This window comes from Pleurodeles waltl, chromosome 4_1 (assembly GCF_031143425.1).
Source record: "Pleurodeles waltl isolate 20211129_DDA chromosome 4_1, aPleWal1.hap1.20221129, whole genome shotgun sequence".
Lineage (NCBI taxonomy): Eukaryota > Metazoa > Chordata > Amphibia > Caudata > Salamandridae > Pleurodeles > Pleurodeles waltl.
In genome coordinates, this window is record NC_090442.1 from 747309467 (window position 1) to 747332743 (window position 23277).

The 23277-nt window shown below is 42.8% G+C and overlaps 1 protein-coding gene across 1 annotated transcript in view; it reads left to right on the top strand.

Annotated features, from left to right (window-relative positions):
- The first annotated feature begins 7518 nt into the window (after positions 1-7518).
- The window catches only part of SND1 (staphylococcal nuclease and tudor domain containing 1), a 1722638-nt gene continuing 1706879 nt past the window's right edge, over positions 7519-23277 (top strand). Inside the window, exon 1 of the mRNA XM_069229374.1 lies at positions 7519-7800. Within this exon, the coding sequence (XP_069085475.1) occupies positions 7729-7800 (72 nt within the window). The 5' untranslated portion in view covers positions 7519-7728. The remainder of the gene's footprint in view (positions 7801-23277) is intronic.

The following is a 23277-nucleotide window of genomic DNA, read 5'->3' on the forward strand; positions in this document are numbered from 1 at the left end:
GGGGTGAAGGTGGTGTTCTGAAATTGTAATTCCCGGTAATGGGATGTGTTTAATGGCCACTGCTAGACGGTCATTTGTAAAGCAGTCCCAACAACCTCAGCATTGCCCTTTTTCAGTGTGGGCAGTATCAGTGGCACCTTTTAAGTGCCTCTAGAAAGATTGTTAAATCTACATCCCTTAGGAGCAGAATTTAGAACTGTTTTTTTCAATATGTTTACAACCACAGATTGCACGTCCTCCATGAAAAATTTACCTTCAATGAAACTTTTACTTATTTCCATCCCTTATGTTTTTACAAGAGCCTCTGCTTCTCTTCTTTTACCTTCTGCATGCATCTTCTGCCTATAAGCTACTCTAAACTTCATGCCTATCCGTTTTCAGCTCAATATCAAATAATTCCAGCAAACTTTTGCTTCTCACATAGTCTCTTCTAATAATCACATCTGTGTCAACAATGTATGGCAAAGAAGCTGGAGTGAATGCATGGAATGAGTGTAGGAAGCTAGCCTGGTGTGTGGTGAGCACCTATGGTGTTATATCCTTATACCCGGTCCAGGTATCCCCTATTAGTGAAGTGTAGGCAGTGTCTAGGAAGCCAGGGCTCTCTAGAGATAGCTGCGGATGAGCAGCCAAGACTTATCTAGGAGACATGCAAAGCTTATGCAATACCACTATAGACACACAGCCCTTACACAAATGAAAGAACCACACAATGTTACAAAAATAAAGGTACTTTATTATAGTAACAAAAATACTAAAATACTCTATAAACAATACCCCAACTGGAAGTAGGCAAACACACTTATATACACATAAGCAATCAGTAAATAGCATAGAAAGCAATAGGCATTGGTAAAAGCAATAGTAAATAGTGAGGGCCCTGGGGGAGGGCCAAACCATGTAATAAAATAGTGGAATGTGAAAGGCAGCCCCCCACCCAAGGAAGTGGAATCAGTAGAAGGGAGCTGCAAGAGTCTGCGAAGAAGGTTTTGCAAGGCTGAAGAAGACCAGCAAGGTCCAAGGGACTCGACCCAAGGAGGGGTCCGGGGTGACCCTCAGCAGCTGGGACAGTCACAAGAAGAGAAGGCAGCCCCTACAGGCGACCCACGGGCAGCAGGTACAGGAGTTGCAGTGAGCCCCACGCAGAACATCTGAAGAAGTGTCCCACGTCGTTGGAGCAGCAGGCAGGAGACTGTGCATTGCAGGAAGAAGTGTTGGGGGTCGGGCTACATGGAGCCTGAAGATCCCTTGGAGGAGGAACAAACAAGCCTTGGAGTCATATTCAACACAGGAACGAAAAATCATTTCCCAAGGGACCTGAAGACATCCAAACCGGAAGAACTGTCCTGCAACTGATCCTGTCACAACAATCCGAGTGGCAAGCACTCCAGTGGCGTCCATACATCCAGGAAGTATCCTAGATCACTTATCTTCTAAAAGGAATGAGAGAAACAAAGCCGAAGTTTTCACAGTCTGTCCACACTGAAAAGTCACAATGCGCAATAACATACTTCTGCACAAGGGAGGGAGCAGTTAATAGTATCAAAATGCATGAGCATTACAACATAACACTGCAATATCAATCGTAATATACAAATAGATATGCTGTCCTATGTAACTGATTGGGTGGGATAATCCTCGCCTCCGTGTCCTTGCTTTGTTGCGAATGCTAGAAATGTTTTTATTCTATGTCAGGACTGGAGGTTCTGATTATGGTAGTTTAAAGCTGATCTATTACAACTGAGGCCACATCTAGTATTGGTTTATAGTAAAAACTCTCAAACGCAGATTAAGAGGACCAATCCTCCACCTTTAAAATGTCCTCTAAACGAGATCCTAAAGCAAATGATTTGGAAGCCATAGCTTCCCTTGCAGAATGCGCTCTAAAAATTGAAGTATTGATGCCTGCTTCATTAAGAAGCCATTTCACACATCTAGCCAATATAGCTGTGGTCACTGGGCAAAATGGTCTCTGCAATGCAATCAATAATTGATCCTGTATATCAGATCGAATCTCTGCTGTAGTGGCCTCATATGCTTTCAAACACTGAACAACACATAACTTAGAATTACCTGTAAACCTGGATATGACACCATTCTGGAATTTCTCTTAGTCCTCCTACATATTAGAAAAGAAACTCCTTCTGGAGAAAATTGCCTACCTGCTAAGTCCAAAGCCTGAACATCAGAAACTCTCTTGCAAGAGATAAGACAGAGCAACATGGTCAATTTGGCTGACAACTGTTTCTGCTATAGATATTTATTACCTGGCCAAGAAATCAAGAATCCAAGGACTATGTTGACATCCCATAAACAAGAACATTTTGGTTGAGGAGGATTGAACATTCGAATACCTCTCAGCAACTGGCAAAGAATGGGCAATTGACCTACCGGAGTTCCCTCTATAAAGGAATGACCGGCTGAAATGGCTGATCAGAGGTTGTTCACAGATCGGTAAGCCATTCCGTCCACCACTAATGAGGAAAGAAAATTCACAATCAAATGGCAATCTGCTCTAATGGGATCTGCACTCCGTGAATTACACCAATCACACCAACGTCTCCATGCAGAGGCGTATCTCTTATGAGTACCTGTTGACCAAGCGAGATTAATGAACTTGTGAGCGTCTTTTGAAAGGCCTGGGATATTCCATCTTTCACGGAAACCAGCCAGGCCACTAGAGAGAGTTGACCTGTCTGTATCAAATGATGGGGAAGTCCCCCGGGTCTAATAACAAGTTCCAACCCCATGGAGGAAGAACCGGGGGGGGGCACACGCAAGCCTCAACACATCTGTGGACCAAGTTTGAGCCCTCCACAGAGGGGTCACTAAAATGATTTCCGCTTTCTGACGTCTCAAGTGAGCTAACACTCTGGGACTCATCTCAAACGGGGGAAATGCATAGTTCCTAGAGGGGATCCAAACCTGTAGAAAAGCATCCGTTGTCAGAGCCTCTGGGTCTGGACGCCAACTAAAAAACACTGCAAGTTCACGGTTCAGACGAGAAGCGAAGAGATCTACAGCACAGGGGTCCCCTCTGTGAATCAGCGCGGGGAAGGCTCGTGGGTGAAGCTTCCAATCGCTGAAATCTTGGAGGTGACGAGAGTGCCAGTCGGCTATCACATTGGTCTGACCTGGAAGATATTCTGCTGTCACAGAAATGCGATTCTGCAGACAAAAGTGCCAAAAATCAATGGCTATTTCCGAGAGCATCTTGGACCTGGTCCCTCCCAGCTTGTTCACATAACGTACTGCTGAGATGTTGTCCATGCCGAGAAACTCCGAATTGCAAACAATCCTGCCAATAGTTCCAGGCAGTTGATGTGGAGATCTAGTTCCTTCAAGGACCATTGACCTCCCGTGGAGATCTGACCGCAATGGGCTCCCCAGCCCCATTGGCTGGCATCCGCCTCTATAATCATCTCTGGGGCTGCACCAAAAATGGCTCTGCCATTCCAAGCCTCCATGTGATCCAGCCACCAGGAGATCTCTGACTTGGCCTCCTCCCGCAGGGAGATCTTCTGGGAATAAGAAAGACCCCTGTTCAGATGCTGAATTTTTAGGCGTTGAAGGGCCTGATAATGAAGGGACCCCGGGAATATCACCTGAGTAGAGGACGCTAGAAGGCCTACTACCTGGGGAATGGACCTCAAGGAAGTGTTTGTCGAAGACAACACTGATCTCAATTCTTTCTTTGTATTTTTCACCTTGCGTGAAGAAAGCCTCAACTGGGAAGAAAGGGAGTCTATCTGAAACCCCAGAAATTCTAGGTTCTGGGTCAGGACTGATTTCTGGTCGTTGACAATAAAACCCAGGTCCTGGAGGAGGACAATAGTCCACTCTAGATGAGCTAGAGTCGTCTGCAGGCACTGGGACATTATGATAATGTCATCCAGGTAAATGATTAGACGAACCCCTCTGGACCTCAGATACTCTACTACTGGTTTCATCACCTTTGTGAAGCACGAAGGTGCAGAAGAAAGACCAAAGGGAAGGACTTTGAACTTGTAACACACGTCGTCCCATAGAAACTGAAGAAAACAATGGTAAGGGGGAAAAATGGGGATGGTAAAATATGCATCCTTCAGGTTCAGGCGTACCATCCAGTCTCTTTCTTGGAGACTGTCACTTAAAAGATGGAAACGTTCCATCCTGACATGACGATAAAGTACCCAATAATTTAAATCTTGTAGATTGAGAACCAATCTGGATCCTCCTCCTTCCTTTACGACTAGGAAAGTAGAACTGAGAAAACCTCTCGTATTAAAAAATGACTTCTGAATGGCCTCGTTCTCTAACAGAGACAGAATTTCTGTGTTTGAGTTGGGAAAAATACATTGTGTGGGGGGGATAGGGTCTGGACTGACGTCTCATAAAATTCCAGTTTGAAACCCTATACCGTAGTACCGTCTGGGTACTGTGAAATTTTGTGCCAGTTGTGAATAAACAATTGTGTTCTTTTCCCCCCAGAGAAACCTCTGATAAATGTAAAATCCTTACCTGTGGAACTAGCCTCTTGGAGGGAGCTCTGGTTGCCTCTAACTCACCCTTTCCTGAAGCGGCCCCTATTATGGCAGGTTCTGGAAGGATAGAAGGTGGCGGATTGTTACTGATAGCCACCTCTACCTCTGTAATTGTAATCACTTTGCGGGCCTTGTTGATATCCGTGGCCGAACGCCCGCCCCTGAACTGTCCGGCCTTATTAAAAAGTGGGTGAAGGACTTTTTTGATCGAGCCTTGTGCTTTGTCCAGATTAAAATACGTTGCTACAAACTTAGAAAGTTCCTTCAAAATGGGTGCACCAAAAAGAAGCCCTTGGGCTGAAGGGCCAGCCTCTGAGGAGGCTAAATCTGCTAATTTTGGGCCCAATTTCATCAAAATAGACCTATGGCAGTCGCTAAAGATAGCGCAGTTCACATTGCCCAGCTGGCATATGGCACCCTGGGCCCACCCCACCAAAATTTCAGCATCAATAGGTACCTGAGACTCCTTGGAGTGGAAAGCCATCTCCAAATCTTTGTTAGTGGCCCTGACATGTCCAGTAATTTGTCCTGGCATGCTTTCCATGCTCGATCTAAACCCTTCTTAGGGTCCTTGGTGAACTTTTTAAGGTAGGTACCAATGGTGGGGTCCACCTCCGGAGTGTCTGTGACCTTATCCGGCAGGTCCGGTCTGGGACAATCCGACCTTAGTCGAACACGTACATCCTTATCAAAGTCTTGACGTATATACGAAGCGACATAATCAGCAACTTCTAACGGGGGAACCCAGGAAGTGGATTTGGGATGTATGATATCCCCGGGTTCGAAAGTCAGAACCTTGGGTTGCTTGCGTGGTTCTGCGTGACGCGATTTTTTCTTCCGTTTGCCGGAATCTGAGTTTACCTCATGATCCGAATTCTGAGACTCTGGGTAGTTGGAATAATCTGACCCAGTGTCATCACGGGGGTACAGGGTACACTATAAGCGTGGCCGGAGGACAGAGATGCTGCCAGTCTCTCAAAGGCTTCTGAGTGAGGCCCCTGGGGCTGAAGAGCCTTCTTACCCATATCTTGTGGGGCACCAGAAAGGGGGGAGGCGGAAGCCAACCCTGTTGTGCACAAAATCATAGAGATGTTGTTTCAAGGGGGCAATGGCTTTCACCAAGGTGTCATTCACCGTCTGACGCTCTCCTGCGTCAAGGGCATGAACCAGGTTCTGGTTAAAAGACCCAGATGGGTCCTCCCCATAATAAAAATGATTATCATCTGTGTCCAGATATTCATCTGATATTATTCTACATGAGAGGTAGATCTAAATGCAAATCCAAAGATTTGATGCCCAAAACGATTCTGAGCCCAAAGGGGTTAATCAGGAGGAGCACAGCAGCCAAAAGTCAAAGCTTTCCAAAATACCCCAGAAAAAAACAAGGCCAGCACCAAGTGTATAATAAAGAGTGGAGGGAACAAGGCCTAAACAGCTCTGGGCAGGGCCTCTGCACTATTTTACAACCCTGCTGAACTCTGTCAAGGCAGGGCGTTCACGGGAGCCAGAATAGGCAACGTGAGTCAGAGGCAAAATGCGAGATAACACGCGTCTCTCAGATGAACCCAGGTGTATGGGCATCTGCAAAGCGCATGCGCGTGCCGCTCAAGCTCAAAGCAACAAAAAGAGGACGACACGATCAACAATCGCGTTGTCCTGGCTCCCTAATCCCTCTCCACACAGTAAAGCATAGCCAGCAAAGCACCACACTATCGAGGGGTCAAACTGCCTCAAAAGGAACTGAATATCACTTGTAACTGACGCGCGGACGGAAACAAGTACAACGCTACAATAAATGATCACCATAACATGTAAGAAGGAGAATGCACTTAACTGGCTGCGGAGCAGCAAAGAAAGAGAAAGTGTTATGTGGGCAAGAGTATTTATAGGGCCCATCGCTATGGTTATCACGTGACTGTTTGTTTACTTTTACTATTGGATGCTGAAATATTAAAGCATAGAAAGAGAAGCATAATCAGAGCCTCTGTTCCTGAGACAGAATTCATACACTGTACAACAATAACCTGAGACAGTTGTGATGTTCTTGGTTAGGTACAGAGCAGGAACAGTGTTTCGGAACACACTCCGTTTATCAGAGTAAAGCACGCACTTCTTTATTTAAAATGACAAAAACAACAATAGTATTCATGTGATGTACTATAACATTGATGAAAGATGGAGGACAGTGCAAACACATTTTATGTTAGCAAAAACTCAGTTTATAGCACGTTTGAATTAAAAAGAACAAATTTCACACTTCATGGGAAGCAAACTCAGTCTTTGAAAATGCAGAGTAGCATAAACTAAATCCTAATAATAGTTCTAATAAAAGTAAAATTATATTTTATTAGCTTTCTTCAATTTTCTACTTCCACCACTTTCAACCAACTGCCTCAAGTCTCACTTATCACAATTTATCCAAATTACTGAGTCAATTCAACCGCTCATACACAATGCTGAATCTCACAGCTACGTAGAGAGAAGGGCGTGAGTCTGATTCCCAGATTCCACTCTTTTAAGTGGTCAGCTCTGAAAAGTGCAGCTCTTAGCAGCTTCTTCAGTTCAATGGAGTAAGCATTCTGGACACACCAGAGCTCTATTCCGCCATACAGTTATGATATATTTTTCAATTCTTATTCCTTCAGAGCAGTTGTACATAATGCCATTTTTAGTGATATGTGGATTTATTTCCTGGCGTTTTTGTTTAAAAAAATAAAACGAGGACACTTCCCTAAATCGCAAAAGTACGTGGGTACAAAATACTAGAGCAATTCAAGTTCTGTATTAAAATCCCGCCGCCTGTAATCACTTCTGGCGGGTTTGCATCGTACTTCTGCAACATGTAGAAAAGTGTTGGGCCACCAGGGTTATCCGCTTGCTTATGTCTACGCGCTTCCTTGTGGTCGAACAGGAAAGGAAACGTGTCGTATTAGTCCGTCGTCCAGATCTGCGCCAGAACTAGGATAAGACTTGAAATCGAGGCTTGGAAAGCAACGTGATTAGCGTCCTGCGACCGCTGCTTCCGGGTTTGCAGAGTACGTGCGCCCCCTTGTGTGTATGTAGAAGCGCGTGAGGCGATAAATAGCGTGTGTGTGGCGCCGGCCCGTCTTTTTGTGCCTGAGTATAAGTGCGCGCAGCTCTCGCACCGGTTCCTGACAGCTGCCAGCCCGCCTAACTCTTTCACCCGCCGCCTGTTTGGGAAATCATGGCATCTTCAGCAGCAGCGCCACCCCCTGCAGTCCCAGTTGCTCCTCTGCAGAGGGGCATCGTTAAGATGGTGAGAGAGGGGAATGGAGAGGGTAATCTGTTACCGGCAAAAGCGTTTGCCACCATTGAACACTACTTAATATCTTTCAAAATCACAACTTCTTCCAACTGTATGCATTATCTCTTTACATCTGATTAGTCAGTTTTTAGTTTCTCGTAGCCTGCTTAGAGTTATCCATAGCAGGCTAATGCTTATGTATACCGCCTTTAACTTTGCGTAGTGCTCTTATAATTGCAGTCTGCCCACACCCATGCTTAAAGTGAGTGTAGCGCATCATAAATAGTATTGACTACTGTTTTTGTTACACACATTATAAGACCACCTTTCCTTTCCCACGAATATTTTTGCATCACCAACGCCTCCAGCGTCATAAATCACATTCCAGCATGCACCGATTGCAGTTGTCTCTCGTATGCATAAATCAGTAAACCTGCAAGAATGCCTTAAACTCTTGGAAGATCTATAAGAACAGTGTTTAAAAAAAAAAAAAAAAAAAACACGGACAGTGTCCCTTAAAACAGTACATGAAACATTTTCCCTGCCTATACGACTTGACAACTGACACCGCAGCACAGTATACAACAAACCGCAGTACTACTCTTCAACGTTCTCGCAATGTATGGTTGATTCCTGTCGCCTAATACAGACAACCTTCTACGATTGGAACTTATTTTGTCACATACTGATCAGGAAGTTAATACTTCAGTCTTTCAGTTATTGAAGGTACTCAGGTTCGTCAGGGCTCAGGCAAACCATTGCACAACCGTACACCTTTCGCTTCAAGAATTGATCTACTTTTTTTGTTTTATCAGTTGATACTAGTTTAAGGCCACTCTTGACCAAAACCCGAACGCTGGGATTTAGTGTGGAACAATGAGATTTGATTATTGGGGATCTGTATTGTCGCTTTTATATATTGGTATCAGTACTTTGTATGTGTTTTTCTAATTCATGGGAAAACAGAAGTTCTGGTAGAACAGCAGATCCCATCTTGGTGTTTGAGATTGACGAATGATCCACTTGTGCAGATCGATCCATATGTGCTTTGCGGTTCTGTGGGAAATGGGCAGTGGCAGTAGAAGTTCACCCTCCGAGACCAAGGCGCCAAGGGATAAGTTTGTTTATGGCTGTTGTATGCGGCACTGTACACTGGCTTGGCAGCCATGCTTGTTGATACTCTGCCTGGTTTTACATGGTTACCTCGTGTACCATTCAGTTCCTTGGTGTGTCAGGAAGCGTTTGTTGCCAGACTCAGTTTCGCTTCACCAAAAAGAGGCATCCTTAGGTGGTAGTTAAAGTTAGGGTTTTTCATACTCTGTGGGAATTGAACAAGCTCCCTACCACGTCTTTGAGGGAGATAGCTGCGTTTTACTACGGTTGTAATATTTTAGCAGAAGTACTAGCACAGTCGGACTCCAAAGTATGTTAAAAGTGGAGCTGGATGGTAGGGAAGATGGGTTGTGTGTAATACAAGAAAGGTTGTGTCATTCCTTTACTTATGTTAGTGGTCTTGTTAAGCATAATAACGGTTTCTTGCCATCCTGGGGTGTTCACTGAATAATTTGCTTACCGAACTCAAGTTCTTAGGTTTTAAACCGCTTGTGGGGAACATTTGGTCAGCTTTGTCGAGCAAGTTGTGACTGGTCTGAAACCTCTACTAAAATGTGTGGCACGGTTGAATGTTTTACACAATAGACATCCTTCTCTGTTTCAACGACCCCAGCAAAGCAAGCAGTCCGATTGTAAGAAGCCAAGAGCTGGGACGGTTTCCAAACTTTGCAAACTCATTTCTGCCATTCTGCTATAGAGCAGCAGGATAAAAGGCAGTGCTATGCAGCATCATTGCCTCTATAGTCTGGCCTTTGAGGGGTGGTATTGCACGGATTTTCCACTTGGAAGGGCTCGGTGTTGGATTAGTGTGTGCAGAAGATGATTTAATTTAGCCATGTGCACATGGAGACTGAATGAAAGGAAGGGCTATACTTAAATTTGTTTATCGTCAAAAGGTAAATGGATAATTCCAAGCACAATAGAGGAGAAATAAATAACTCAGATTCGATATGTTCCACCAATTATGCCTGTAATATGGTATTCTGCCCATTAGTGTCTTCATTAAGTCTTCCAGATGCATAGATCAACTTCTGGTTGTGACTCTTAAGCTGCTTAAGTTTTACAGGGATGGATCCTCACTTTAACTTTGTGCTACAGTTTGCCTTCACTTGCAGCCTTGCTTCACGTCATGGAGACACTGATGTCAGTCTTATTTAAAAGGCCTCCTTGTTAGGTTTTTTGGGTGACCAATTTGATGTGTAGTGCTTACATTTCAGGGATTCTTTATCAATCATTGTGAGTCTCATCTTATTCCAGCCAAAAGGTTGCAGGATTTGGATACCTGCTCTTGGACTAAGAGGTATTGTCCTGCATCTGTGCTTGTTTTGCATTTGTCTGCAAAGTTATCACAATTTGGGGTTGGTGTAGACCTGCTACTGGCTTTGAGTGCAGCTTGTGAGGATAGGTTGGACTCTTATTGTACTTAGGGCGCACCTCTACACACTGACATTGGTTCACACCTACCCTTATGTTGAATTCAGTCAGCAAGACATATGTTGAACTAAAATTTATCAGATTTTGTCTGATGGTCATAACCTACAAACTTGGCTTTTGGGTTATCGGTGGACCCTTAGTCAGCGGTTAGTGACTACAGGCGATGGCTCTAAGGATTCTGGTGCAACTCTTGAGCGTTTAAGGCCGTAGTTTTTATTCAGTGGAAGATTCTTGCTTTTAAGTTAGAGAGATTTAGACGATCTTGAGTGTATCTTTAGGTTGTTGCTTTCATTTGGGACTATACAGCTCGAGTCCTCATGGGCAGATTGTCAAGATCTGTTTTTTTCTGTTCTACTTTATTGCTCAACAGATGTTATTTTTGTATGAATGATACTGCTGTACTATCCATTAATCTACAAAGCAGATTCTGTTCACGTTGGCCCCTGCCACTGATGCTTCACATCCACTTGAGCCTTTGTAGGTATCTGAGTGTTATTTCCTTAAATGATTGCAGAGGAACGTGCTGTACAGGTTGGTTAGCTGGGCTTTTAATTATCAACCTTACATGTTTCTCTAGTGAAGTGATTTTGAACTATGGCCAGTCTTTCTCCCCAAGGTCTGATACACCATTGTTTTTCCTCTACTGTTCCTATATATATTTTCTGCCTTTATTATTGCAGATCCTGGATACAGTAAGAGATCTGCACTACTTGCGTATCTTGTGCATGTTTTGATCCTGTTTTGTAAAGCTTTTCTCCAGTTAAAGGGTAAAGCCCACGGTGAACTCATGGTAGGTGGTTGAATTTGAGTTCTACAGCTCATTGGTCTTAATTTTGCCAGGGGACCCACCTAGCTTTGGTTTGTCCCTAAGCATATTTTCAAGGGGCATCCAACCGACCATTGCTACAGTCACTTTTCCACCTCCTCTTTGTACATCGTTTGGTGGTCACTAGTGATCTTGCTGCATACTGGATTGTTTGTCTGTATAGTTCTATTGTTTTCACAAGAATCAGCTTTTCTGTTGATGCAGTGTTATTTGGTCTATTGGATGTAAGGTATGCTCTGCATGTACAGTTAATTTAAACCTTTACTGACGAATGTAAATTGCAGAAAACCCCTGGATTTCCTGCAGAATAAAAATCCTCGTTATTTACAGTCCTCCATTTTAAAAACTAGTTCAGATGTAATGTCGACAATCCCCTTAAAATAAATAACATTGGTAATTAGCAAATGAAACGACATCCTAAAAAAGCATTCTACATGGCACCTCCAATATATGTATCTTCTAGTTAAAAAGATCACATTCATAGTTTACCTTTTGATTTTCCCAGTTTGCCTGTAAATTGCATTTCAGCATCCTAAGAATTTAACTACTTTAGCACGTACATGTTTGGTCTGATCCCTAATACAGTAGCCGAATGTAGCTTCTGTCGCTCAGAAACTGTTCTAAAATGAGACCTTGTTCTATTTTTATAAGGCAGGTATAGTAATGATAGCGACAAGGAAATCGGACCAGGTGTACTTTTCGTCACCACTTTTGAGGTCCCTACTAACTAAATTTCCGTCAGTAGTTTGTCATCTTGGTTCGCTACTTTCATGCATGTAATCATTGGGTAGTCCTAGAGCGGCATTAAGTGGTCTAGGACTGCCCACCATGCTCTGAAATCGGGCAGGAGTTAAACAATATGCTTTAAGAATATTGTTTTTGGTCTCTGCAGTCTAGAACATATACCCCCCTGTCATTGATAGCCTCAATAACTAAAGGACAGACATTCTTGCGAAAGTACAGCTGTTAGTAGAATGGGACACTGGAGCACTCATTACGAAATGGCTTTTAATTCTTATGTGGCCAGTAACTTGAGTTACTGGTCCTATCGGAATTATATGGACTGCACATTTACAACAGACGTGGTATTTATCTCTTCCACTTCACACCTAAAGTGGAAAGGCAAAAGCTAGACGAGAAATTTAGCAATAAATGAGGGATTAAGTATAAGGCAAGGAACGGAGATAGGTATACCCTTTTACACTGGTAATTGCTATTTATTTAGTGCATTTCCTAGGTCTATCTTGTAATCGGCCAGAGATGCCTGTACCCTTGGTATTGGTAATTCCATAAGTAGGGAGTGCCAGCTAACTTCCTGTGCCACTTGTAAGGTGTTTGTAGAATTGAACAGTGTACCTTTTGCATATTATATTATTGGGAGACTACACTGGACCGTATAACCTCCCGGTCCCTCTCTCTTTCTAGCTTCTGTTTGTAGAATTGAGTCTTGGTCTCCGTTCATCCACTCTTTTTGGATGGTTTTCTGTCATTGATTTCTGCACGCAGCAGTGTGCCATGTGCTCTGTAGTTGGGCCTGGCTGGACCTTGCACTCCTGCTTTCTCAGCAGTCGCACTGTAAACAGCCTTTGTTACAGTACGTTTTTGGAGAATGGCTGTGTACGGTGATTGAGCAGAGGGCACTCTGAGAATGTTCCGTGGCTGTGCGTACCCTCTGTCTAGTAAAGGCTTCAACAGGTCACCCTTTATGGGCAGTGGCTCTTTGGAAATATCAGTGCTTTAAGGACACGTTTGTCGGTCCGAACACCTGCTGCTACTGACTGGCAGTTGCTAATGCTCATGTTAGATTGGTTTCAGCAGCTCACCCCATAAGTAGAGATTAGTTCTGCGTGTATAGGACTTAGTGACAATAGCAGTGCTTTAAGGACACGTCAGTCAGCCCTAGCCCCTGCTGGCAGTGTTGTGTACTTTATCATAACGGATGTCAAATTTCCAAAGTAGGATTTTCCCCCATCTGCATTGATATTTGAATTTTTTTATCGAGTGAAAAAAGCTAGTGGGCATAAGTTGCTCATTTATTAACAATATTATGGAATCTTATCAAAGTGCTGACATTGAATATTTTAGTTTGTTTATTGCTGCTGCCATTGTAACTTGCATCTTCCGTTGACCATTTATTTATTTAATATGTAGTTGCTGGGGTACAAACATGTGAATCGTTTTGGTGCCTTCTGTAAGTAAGTTAGCCCTGCCCAGCAGTTTGATGTCTTTGACACGAGGTTAATATTAGCTAGCACCAGAGGCGTGTGTGCTGTGCTGTGCTGACCTTGTATCTGTATATGGGGCACTGGTTTTCTGCGTTTCCTGTTTCATAATGGAAAAGGTGCTTATTTAAAAATGGATCCTTTCGTTAAAGGATCTGCGAGCTGCAGCCATGCATTTTGTAATGTACTTGTCTTTGAACGTTACCCATCCCCTTAAATAGGTCCTTCAGGTTGGAGAAGGAAGTGATGGCGTTGGCTTAGATTCCTTCCACCCCCAGTTGACCCTTGGCGGCACATAACGACCCACGAGAAATAGGTGATATCACCAAGAGATTTCATGGCTAGTTCAGGGGCCTCTTAAGCTATAAATATTTAGAGTCCTTGACATTTTGTCATGATCAGACCAGTTTCATACCAGACCAATATCAGATAGTAATATTTTTTTTTACATGGCTGTTACCACTACCCAATTTATTAAGGCTCAACTTTCCTACTTCAAAAGGACTGAAGACTGTATCGACCTTGTTATGGATCTGCAGGTGAGATGCAGGTCTAAATAGGTGTCGCCAACAAGTGTTAACTCATTGAGCCATCTTGTCAGGTTGTAGCATACAACAGTCGAGCAGTAGTGTCCCATTACAGCGCACACTTCCTGAGCCGAGTTTGGAATCGGAGCTGCAAATTTCCCGTTTTATTGTGATATTCAGTATGTATTTATATGGCATACTTTCTGCTGTTCCCATGGCCTCCCAGAGCCTACCTACTTGGTTCAGTTTCTTCTTGCCTTGGATTAAAACATTCCGTTCTAGATCTTAAACTGGTGTTTGCCATTGATAGTAGGCAAGTGTGAGGATGTTTGGATGTTTTAGGTATGTGGGTGTGGTGAGAGATCTAGCTGCTTGCATAGTGAACACCAGAATTCCTACCGAAACATGAGGTAGAGAATTGGTAATCAAACTGCAAGTGGCTTTGAACACTCCCTAATTGCATTCCTATTTAGAGTGCAATGCATATTACAACATATGCACCATTACACCTTCTGGTTTTATCAGTGATATAAGGTTTTAGAATTTCTAAATGTAGTGCTTTCTGTGCACTTTTGGTGATTAGGACTCCTTTTAGATACATTTGATATTCACACACCCTCATGTTCAGGGGGCCTTCGTGCCTAGTATTTCACAGTTAGTTTTTTGCAGGCAAGGTTTCATATCCCCTTCAGCACATCCACGAAGGTGGAAGCCTCTAACACGAAACAGCACTGGTTTTCCCCTACCTCCAACAGCAGATTGTAAAATAGTCAAGATGAAGCCCCTTCATTCTGAAGGAGATCACTTAATCTGAGTTTGTCTTCGGTCTGATCTTCAATGCTCTTCCCCAGGCTATAAATGCTGCCCATGCAACAATGGACTGCAAGTCAATGAATTGGCAAACCACTTTAGCCCAAGTTCTGTATTCATCTTTCCTTCTCTCAAGTTGAGCTTCTTTCTGGTCCCAATTTGCATACGCTATTAGCGAGTTGTAGGTTCAAACTCAGTTTGTGCTTACCTCTAAATTAGCATCAGTGTTTAACCTGGTGGAAATACTGATTGCACCTGTTGTAGCGCTGTCGTATGGGTCTCAAAAAGTTAGTTTATCCTTTACAGGATCTCATTAGGACCAGCCAGTAAAACTGGACGGAGAAATACCACCACCTGGGCGGTCTTATTACTTGATGCTAGGTTTTCACATTAAGGCTAGAGTAGTGTTTCTGTGACCCATAAAACAGCTTCACACATGAAAGCGTGTGAAATGGCAGTTTTCCCCAAATGAATGTGTTATTGGAGCTGAGGGAGGGAGGTTTGAAATAGTTTGCCATTTTTTAAAATTTCTAATCAATCTAAACATTGGCATTTGATTATAATTGCATGAGAACATTGTTTAAGGAATTCAGTGTTCAATGTGTAAACACTATTTATTTTAACAGCCACGTTTCGGCAGTGCCTGCATGTTTAGCCTTGGCAATAAACTGCCATATTATGTTTTCTCTCTCGCTCATAGACCTCTGCTTTCAGCAGGCTTTTGCCCAACCTAGTAGCCTGTTTTTTTTTTTTCAAAAGACCTATCATGTTTGGTAGTCTGACATTGTTGTTTGCGCTGAGCGATCTTGCTGTGCGTAGCCTTGCAGGCGGACCGATCGTCTTCTGCGTCTGTCTGCTTTTTAATTTTTTTTCATCAGTTTGGTTCGATCGTTTACAGTTTGCTTCAACCTAAAAATACTACCTTCCCAGTGGAAATTAGCTCCTCAGCACTCTGTAAGTTATTTGCAGGTCCACTGGAATTATGCAGCAGGGGAGGGCAAAATTATGCGGCAAGAAATAATGCAGCACATTTTGTGATGGTATTACTTCATCATTTTCTAATTTTTCCACTTGACACTGGTTTGGGCATAGGTTGCACATCAGTACCAGTTTAACACCCAGTTATAGAAATAAGCAATAGAAAGGTATCCAGTCAACTTTTACAAAGTGCTTTCCAGTGCGCAACACGTGTTGCTGCATTTTTTAGAAACTTTTGACCTAGAAACCAATTTTCCTGTTAAAATCTGTAAATTATGCAGCAGATGGAGTGTCTAAATGTGAAAAATGCCGTAGCCGCAAAATCACATAATTCCAGTGGCCCGGTTACCTGCAATAATGGAAGGGGGGCACAGAATAACAATTTACAGTTAACTAAATTGTAATTGCTCGAGACAGCCAGATGAATGCTAGTATTTTGGAGGGTCCTCATCAATCTTTTCTGCCTGGCACAAATAGGAATAACTTCTATGCAGACATGAGAACAGCTGCAAGGTTTTGTCCTTTTGTGCAGAACATGGTCTGATCCACTGATATGATAGAAAATCCTTAATATAGTTAAGTATAAACATGGGGTAGAAAACATCACCGCTCTTGTAGTTATCTTTTTTGATCTCGACATACTTGCCTACAACCCCTTGCAGGGAATTCAACCCAGATTTATAGCGCAAGCTGCAATTATGTAAAAGCCCATTGGAGTACACTGGCTTGGTAGCTCCTGCAACTAAAGTACAAGAAGATTGTGGTGATCTAAAGGGCTGCCTTCTTTGAGCCAAACATTACTATCCCTCAAAGGTGCTGGACCATCTCAGACACTTTTGGGACTGCTGATGGTGGGTATACAGGACAGGCTTTGTTAAAGAGAAGTGATTGTTGTAGAAGAGCAATTGGATGATTCTTAACGCCTGCAATTTTCTGACAAGGTTATTTTCACTGACACAATGGCGTTTCCACTTGCTTGATATTTGAATGCCAACATAGGCCATCTAGGTTCATTCAGGCAGCCTACTGCCACCCTACAGGTATTTCGAATTTCTGCTTCATTTGTGAGATATGGTTAAAAGTAACCAGTGGAGGTGCTGGGCCAAATGGTCCAATGACTGGGAGGATCCATAATGTGCTTTAGGATTTCCACCTGAGACAGTTGCTTTTGGAGTTTTTTTTGGATTATAACATTTTAGTGATTCAAACTAGTATTGAGGCGGTGTAGTGCTTCGACTTGTAACTGGTCCAGGGGTGCCCTGATGGAGTGCATGATTGAATACCGTGTTGGCTGTAGCAAGACTTGTGTGGATTGAGTCAAGGGAAGTACCTGAGGCTTGAAGATGTGGTCTAAACATGTTGCATCATTATTGCACTTAAGTGTGAGGTTTAGGAAAGATTAGAAGACTAACCATGTTGACAATAACTGCCTTTACTGAATAGATTATAACGAGGTAGTTGTATGTGTAGGAAGATAGTGTTTTGTTTTCTGGAATTCGAAGCAATTATGCATTGTCCCTTTTCTCGCCAGTAGAGGGTTTCATATTTAAGATGTTGGAAATGAATTTTCGCCAGCACATGGGTTCCCCCTTGCGAGGGGACTCTCATTGACCTCTGTTTGATCTGTTCCTATCACAGGCACTAGGGCCAACCATACAATTGATGCAGTGTTTTTATTGGAAAAAATGGAGCAGTGCTGGGTGGTAGGAATTCCAGAAGTTTTAATCACAGAAATGTCAGGAAAATTTATGATTTCAGGCAAAGTTTAAGGTTTAAAGAGCATTGTGAGTAAGAAAACCTTGTAAGATTCACACTAGGTACACCACCCTGGAATCCCCTGGTTGTCTAGTTTTCAAAAATGTCGCGTTGGTGGGTTTCCATGGGTGACTGAGCACAGCTGCAGAGACACCTTTTGCTGATTGCTCCATGTAGAATGCTGTATGGTAGGAAACTTGTGGCTTCTCCCATGTTCCAGACGTTTCCTCTTAGAAATGTGAAGAAAACGTTTATTTTTGTCAAAGGTTTGAGGTGTGCAGGGCATTGTGGGTAAGAAAATGTTGTGGGATGCCTGCGAAGTATGCCACTCTGGATTTCCCCCGGATGTCTAGTTTTCAGAACTGTCTGGGCCTGGTAGTTTTTTTTTTTTTTTTTCTTCCGGTGGCAACCTATCCATGCTCCAAAAGTGTAGCCGGTCATCATTGCAAGTGGGATGATATTGAGTTATACACTGTCTCCTTACCATATGTAAAAACACAAAATAATCAAATGTCTTCATGCTTGCCATTGGGATGCCTTTGCTCACAGGGGAGCATAAAGACTGAGGTCTTAGGGGTGAGGGTGGGGCCTGATGTTATGATGGGCAAGACCCAACACATTGTATTAAACAAATATATATTCCTGCCATACAGTGTGCTTTGTGCCCCCTTCCCCATTGGTGGCAAATTGAGGGCACACTTCCTTTCTTCACTGGTGGGAGGAGGGGCTGGTTTGTCCCTTTTGGGGTGGGATGTGGCCTATGCCAGAGTGCAAGACCTGCACCACTTTCTTTTGCTGCAAAAGGAAAATTCTGGTGTCAAGTGGAATCTCCAGAGCTTTCCTTGGCATCTAAGGAGGTCTCAGCTGCCCTCCCAAACCCTACTGCCCCAGTCGCACCTCCCCAGGACAGTGGAGGGCAGATTGGGGGTAAATACCCCATCTGCCTATCTGACCCCTGCTGGGGAAGACAGACTTTTGCCCCGTTTACTTTGGGTGGGGGCATGACCATCCTAGGCAGCCATGACGACTATATTTAAAAAAAAAAAAAAAAAAAAAAAATGGATCCCTAGTGTCTAGTGAGGTTGTTCATTAGGGGTAATTTTCACCGTATATTTAAAAGAAAATCCCTGGTGCCTAGTAGGCCTTCTGCCTCCTCAAAACCCCATCTGGCCCCTGGGGTGCAGGATGACTGCTGCCCCATATCAGGGGTGTGGAATTCCTAAAGCCCAACACCTAGAACATATTGTTTGGGGTCAAGGACAGCAAGATTTGAGGTTTATTTTGTTTTTGGACAAGCAGGCCCAACACACTGCAGCACAAACCTTTTGGCTGCCAATTTATGGTACCACATTACAGAGCAGGAAAAGGAATTATCAGCAGCTGAGGTAATATTTGTGTCTATATATTAATGCTGTTTCGAACTTGTATTTATGGTTCATTAATACCAAGCTTTTACTATTGGGATGAGTGTTCTAAATATATTTTGTAAGCTCTAACTCCACTACTGACAGTGGTTCCATTAAAAAAAAACACGTTTGCAAAGTTTAAAAATATGAGACAATGTATAATGCTCCCAGAATGCTCTCTGATTAAGTGTAAATATTTGCCAAAGCTTGAAAGCAAGATTGATTTTTTGCTTTCAAAATAGTGTTCACAAAAAGTGCAACTAGGAAAACACTTTTTGCTAAACTACTGTGAAATTTTAGGTACCATTTCTTTTAAGCATCATATACTTAAATGCCTTGATGCATGCTAGCATTTCCAAAAAATATTGTTAATGGAAAGTCAATGTAACCAGTTTCAACAAGATTATAGGATACATGACTATAAACATGCATTGGCAAAGCCAATAGGTCCAACATTGGTGGTCAGTCTTTTGATTTTGTCCATGTTTGTTTTGACATGTTTTTTGTAAAACGTTATTGTTGTGGAAGCTGTGGGCCCACATCATTGTACCAAATATTAACCAAAAGCAAAAATATTTTTGTTCCCAAAAAGCACACATTGCCATAGTAGTTCTTGGTACTGAACATAAAACTACTTTTTGTGCCCATATGCTCCTTGTGAAAGAGCAGGCTGCTCTCATTGCATTGTAACATGGATTTGTAGAGTGCAAAACTTCTCACCCTTGAGAGTATCCAGATGCTGAGTGGGAGAGGATTCTGCTAGTATTATCAGCCACAGTGAAGTCAGCTGATAGATGGATAGCAAGAGACAGAATTTTAATAAAACAAAAGGTCTTGGTTAACCCCAGACCTAATTAGTGGGACAATTCTTAAAGCAAGTAACAGCTGTGCACCAGTGGTATGTATTTCATGAATTTACAGAAGTAGATCAGGAAATCGTACTCCTAGAAAATATTTTTGAACTGTGCTTTAGCACAAGCAAATCTGCAGGTGTCGATTTGCTCATGGGAAAATCTGAGCGTTTACAAGTTCACTTTCCATTTAACCACTTTTTTTTCCCCCACTTGTGGAAGTTTTACTTCTGACCCTAGTCAGGAGTAAATTTGCCACCTTTCTCAGGATGAGAAACGATTAGTTTAGAGAAGAGCTGGGAAAACCCCCCAAAGACTTGCACAGGTTTGCACAGACTCAAAATGGCATTCCAACCCTTGAACTATTGCTTACTGCTACCTCCAGCACCAGTGTTTAGATCTGCGAAAAGGTGGCAAATTATGGAAGTTGCTAGTATTCAAGCCCTGCTATAGTATTAGCCCTGGCCTAATTGGAGAGGCTATTATCAGAGCTCTTACATAATGAGATTGGTGCCATAATTTGTTGTTTTGCACTACATGGCACCAAAGGGACAAGTATATTGTTTTATGGGACAAGTACATCTATGAAGCAGCCTGTCCTATGGACAAGTAGATACTTTATTAAATTTCACACCCCTGTCCATTTATTTGGGGTGGGGGACTGGTCATGCCCATCCTGGGCAGCTCCACCCCCATATGTTTACTAAAAAGAAATCTTGGGTGTCTAGTGGGCTTAGTGCCCACCACCCAAGGGGCCAGATTTGGGGTAATTGCCCCAGCTGCCTACTCCAGGGGCCAGGAAGACTGAAACATATTATCACGGGGGCACAAGACCTTGCTCGAAGGGCTGCTCCCCCTATCTCTGGTGGCCAGTGGGTGGCACCCTGCTTGGGGATCACTCTCCTTTGGCGATCTCAGACTAGGGATCCACTGGGTAGAGGTACAATTGGAAAGGGGAGATTGTCCCTTTTTCAACGATTCCTCTCCCTGACAAACCAGTGCTCCAGGGAAGGGGGGAGGAATGGAGGGCTGAGTTATGACCCAAAGCACTGATTCATTGAAAGTAAAACAAGCCCATCGGCTTGTTTTACTTTCACCTTTACTGCAGTGACACCAGTATACCCTGTGTGCCAATAGTCAGTGTAGTAAATAATCAGGCTGCTCAGGAGAAAAAAGATGAAGAACTCCCTCTGGTGCAATGCACCAGTGGGGCTGTTATAACCCTGCCCAGTGGCTACCAGATGCACTGGGGAGGTAGTGCAGATGTTGGCCAGTGACTGCCAACCGCACATAAGATGTTAACTACCAAAGTAGTGCAAACAGATATGTGGCTAACTGTCACAACTATACATTGTGTTGCCTTTCAACTGAAGGGTGCCTTTACAAGTGCTTAATATGAACTTGTTAACAGTGCTTATGGAGTGCTGCAAAACATTTTAATCTACAAAAAATGTACTGTGTAAGAACACCTCCCTCAAGCTTGTTTCCTCGGAAACCTATTTTAGGGCAAGTGGCAACTGAGGGAAATGCTGACTATTAGATGTAGTGGGGGACTTAAAAAAAAAAATAACCTGGGTTAGAACTAGACATCTGTTTTTACTTCAGAGCAAGTTTATTCTGCCTTCCTCTGTCTTTCCAGCAGGTCATAGTTACCATATACTGTGGCAGATGGCAGGGCTTCCTTGTACTCCTGACTGTATTCTCTGTTTTATGGCTAGCTCTGCAGAAGTCACAAATTTATTACAGGTTGTGTTGAATCCATCTGGCACAATGGCTGCCATGAATGTTTCAATAGCCTCGAAACTATAATGGCATTAAGTGTGTTTATATTAAGTAGTATCTTTTTCATAAATCCAAATCCTGAGGGGACAAAATGTAATTTCTTTCGAAAATCTGTCCAGGAAAATGCTCATGGGCATATGAACTTGATAGGATGCCAGAATCATTTAGAGTTCTATTTATTCTGGCTTACCTTTTTGGGATGCTTCTGCTATTACTAGTGTAAGAGCTTTGCAGCCATGTTTGCTAGAATCACTTGCTGAAGGCTTGTGCATGTTAAGTTTTTAGAAGTCTGTTTTCTCAGAGGAGGTGAGAAGAACCCCTCAGCCCTACTCTTAAGTTAGGTTGACTATTTGGGTGCCCTGGCATCAGCCTAAGTACAAAACTGGGGTTTCCACCCTACATTCCCTGATCAAAGTTGTACATTATACCTTTGTTTTGGGGCAGCAAGCCCAACAACAGTATATTAAATACTGTAACCAGGAATGTATTGTACCCAGAATTGTAGATTGCTGCTGTTCTTCAGCTAGCTGCAGCATGTACGAAAAGCACAACCAGTCAAACCTCAAGACATACAGCATTTACCTCAAGCTGCATTCAAATTGGCATTTGCAACATTTGGAATGTTAAATTCAGTGCCACATTGTTGCTTCTAATGAAAACTATATAATATTACTACTTTATAGTAGACACTACATCATAACTTAAAATCCCTATGCAGTTTAGCATAGACTAGCCCCTTGTCTCATTGTGGTCATTACAGCCAGACTGGAGAAAGATCAGTGAGTTCAAATGTCGCCCATGTGGCTGAGCGAGTACAATGTGATTGCCCTCGCCTCAGCGTTCGTCGCATCAAACTGTCGTGACTAATTCCACCATAAAATCTAATTGTGTGTTTGTGAGATGAGAAGTGCAGTTTGTGGAAGTGTATATATTCTTTGGAAACAAAATCTTTTGAGATGTCCTGCTGCTGTATAAGCAGGGCCACTGGAATTGTGGCAGGGTTGAGTAAATTATGCAGCAAGAAAAGGCATATTATGCAGAATATGCCACATTTTATAATAGAATTACTTAATAATTTCGTATTTTTAAAACTCTAACACTCTATGGGCATTATTTGCACCTCATTAATACCAGTTTAACACCAAAATAAAGCAATAAGCAACAAAGGTGACCAGCACAGCTTCACAAAGGATCTTCAACTGTGCAACAGGTCACTTTTTTTTTTTAGTAACTTTGAACCATTTGTGCTCGAAACAAACTTTGTTAAAATCTGCTAATTATGCGACAGATGATTGTGGCAAATGCATTAAATCATGCGAAACTCACTGCATAGTCTCATAATTTCTTTGTCCCTGTGCACAAGATTACAGAAAAACATTGCAGTCCAGTGATAAATTAACAAATGGCTCCCTTATTCGACGAAGTCTCGTGTATTCCTTCATGTGGCTAACCTAATAAATGCATCAAAACCACTAAGTTGTAAGGGAAAGACAAAGGAAAAAGTATTTGCCATCTTTTTGGAAAGAGGAGACAGTGTTAAAACCAGTGAGTAGAAGCGTGCATTCTGAACCTGGGTGCAACTTCAGGGTGGAGCTTTCATTCAACAAACGAGCATCTTTACACCTCTTTTCCCAGTTAATGCTAAGTGGATATTTATCACCAGTCAGTAGCTATTGGAATGGCTAAATGTCTGGTTTCTGAAGTGATGGATAAAGAGCAGCTAGCAGAGGGGTGTACATGTGAGACCTGGAGGGTACAGCTCATTTTCCCTTTCTTTTGTCGGAG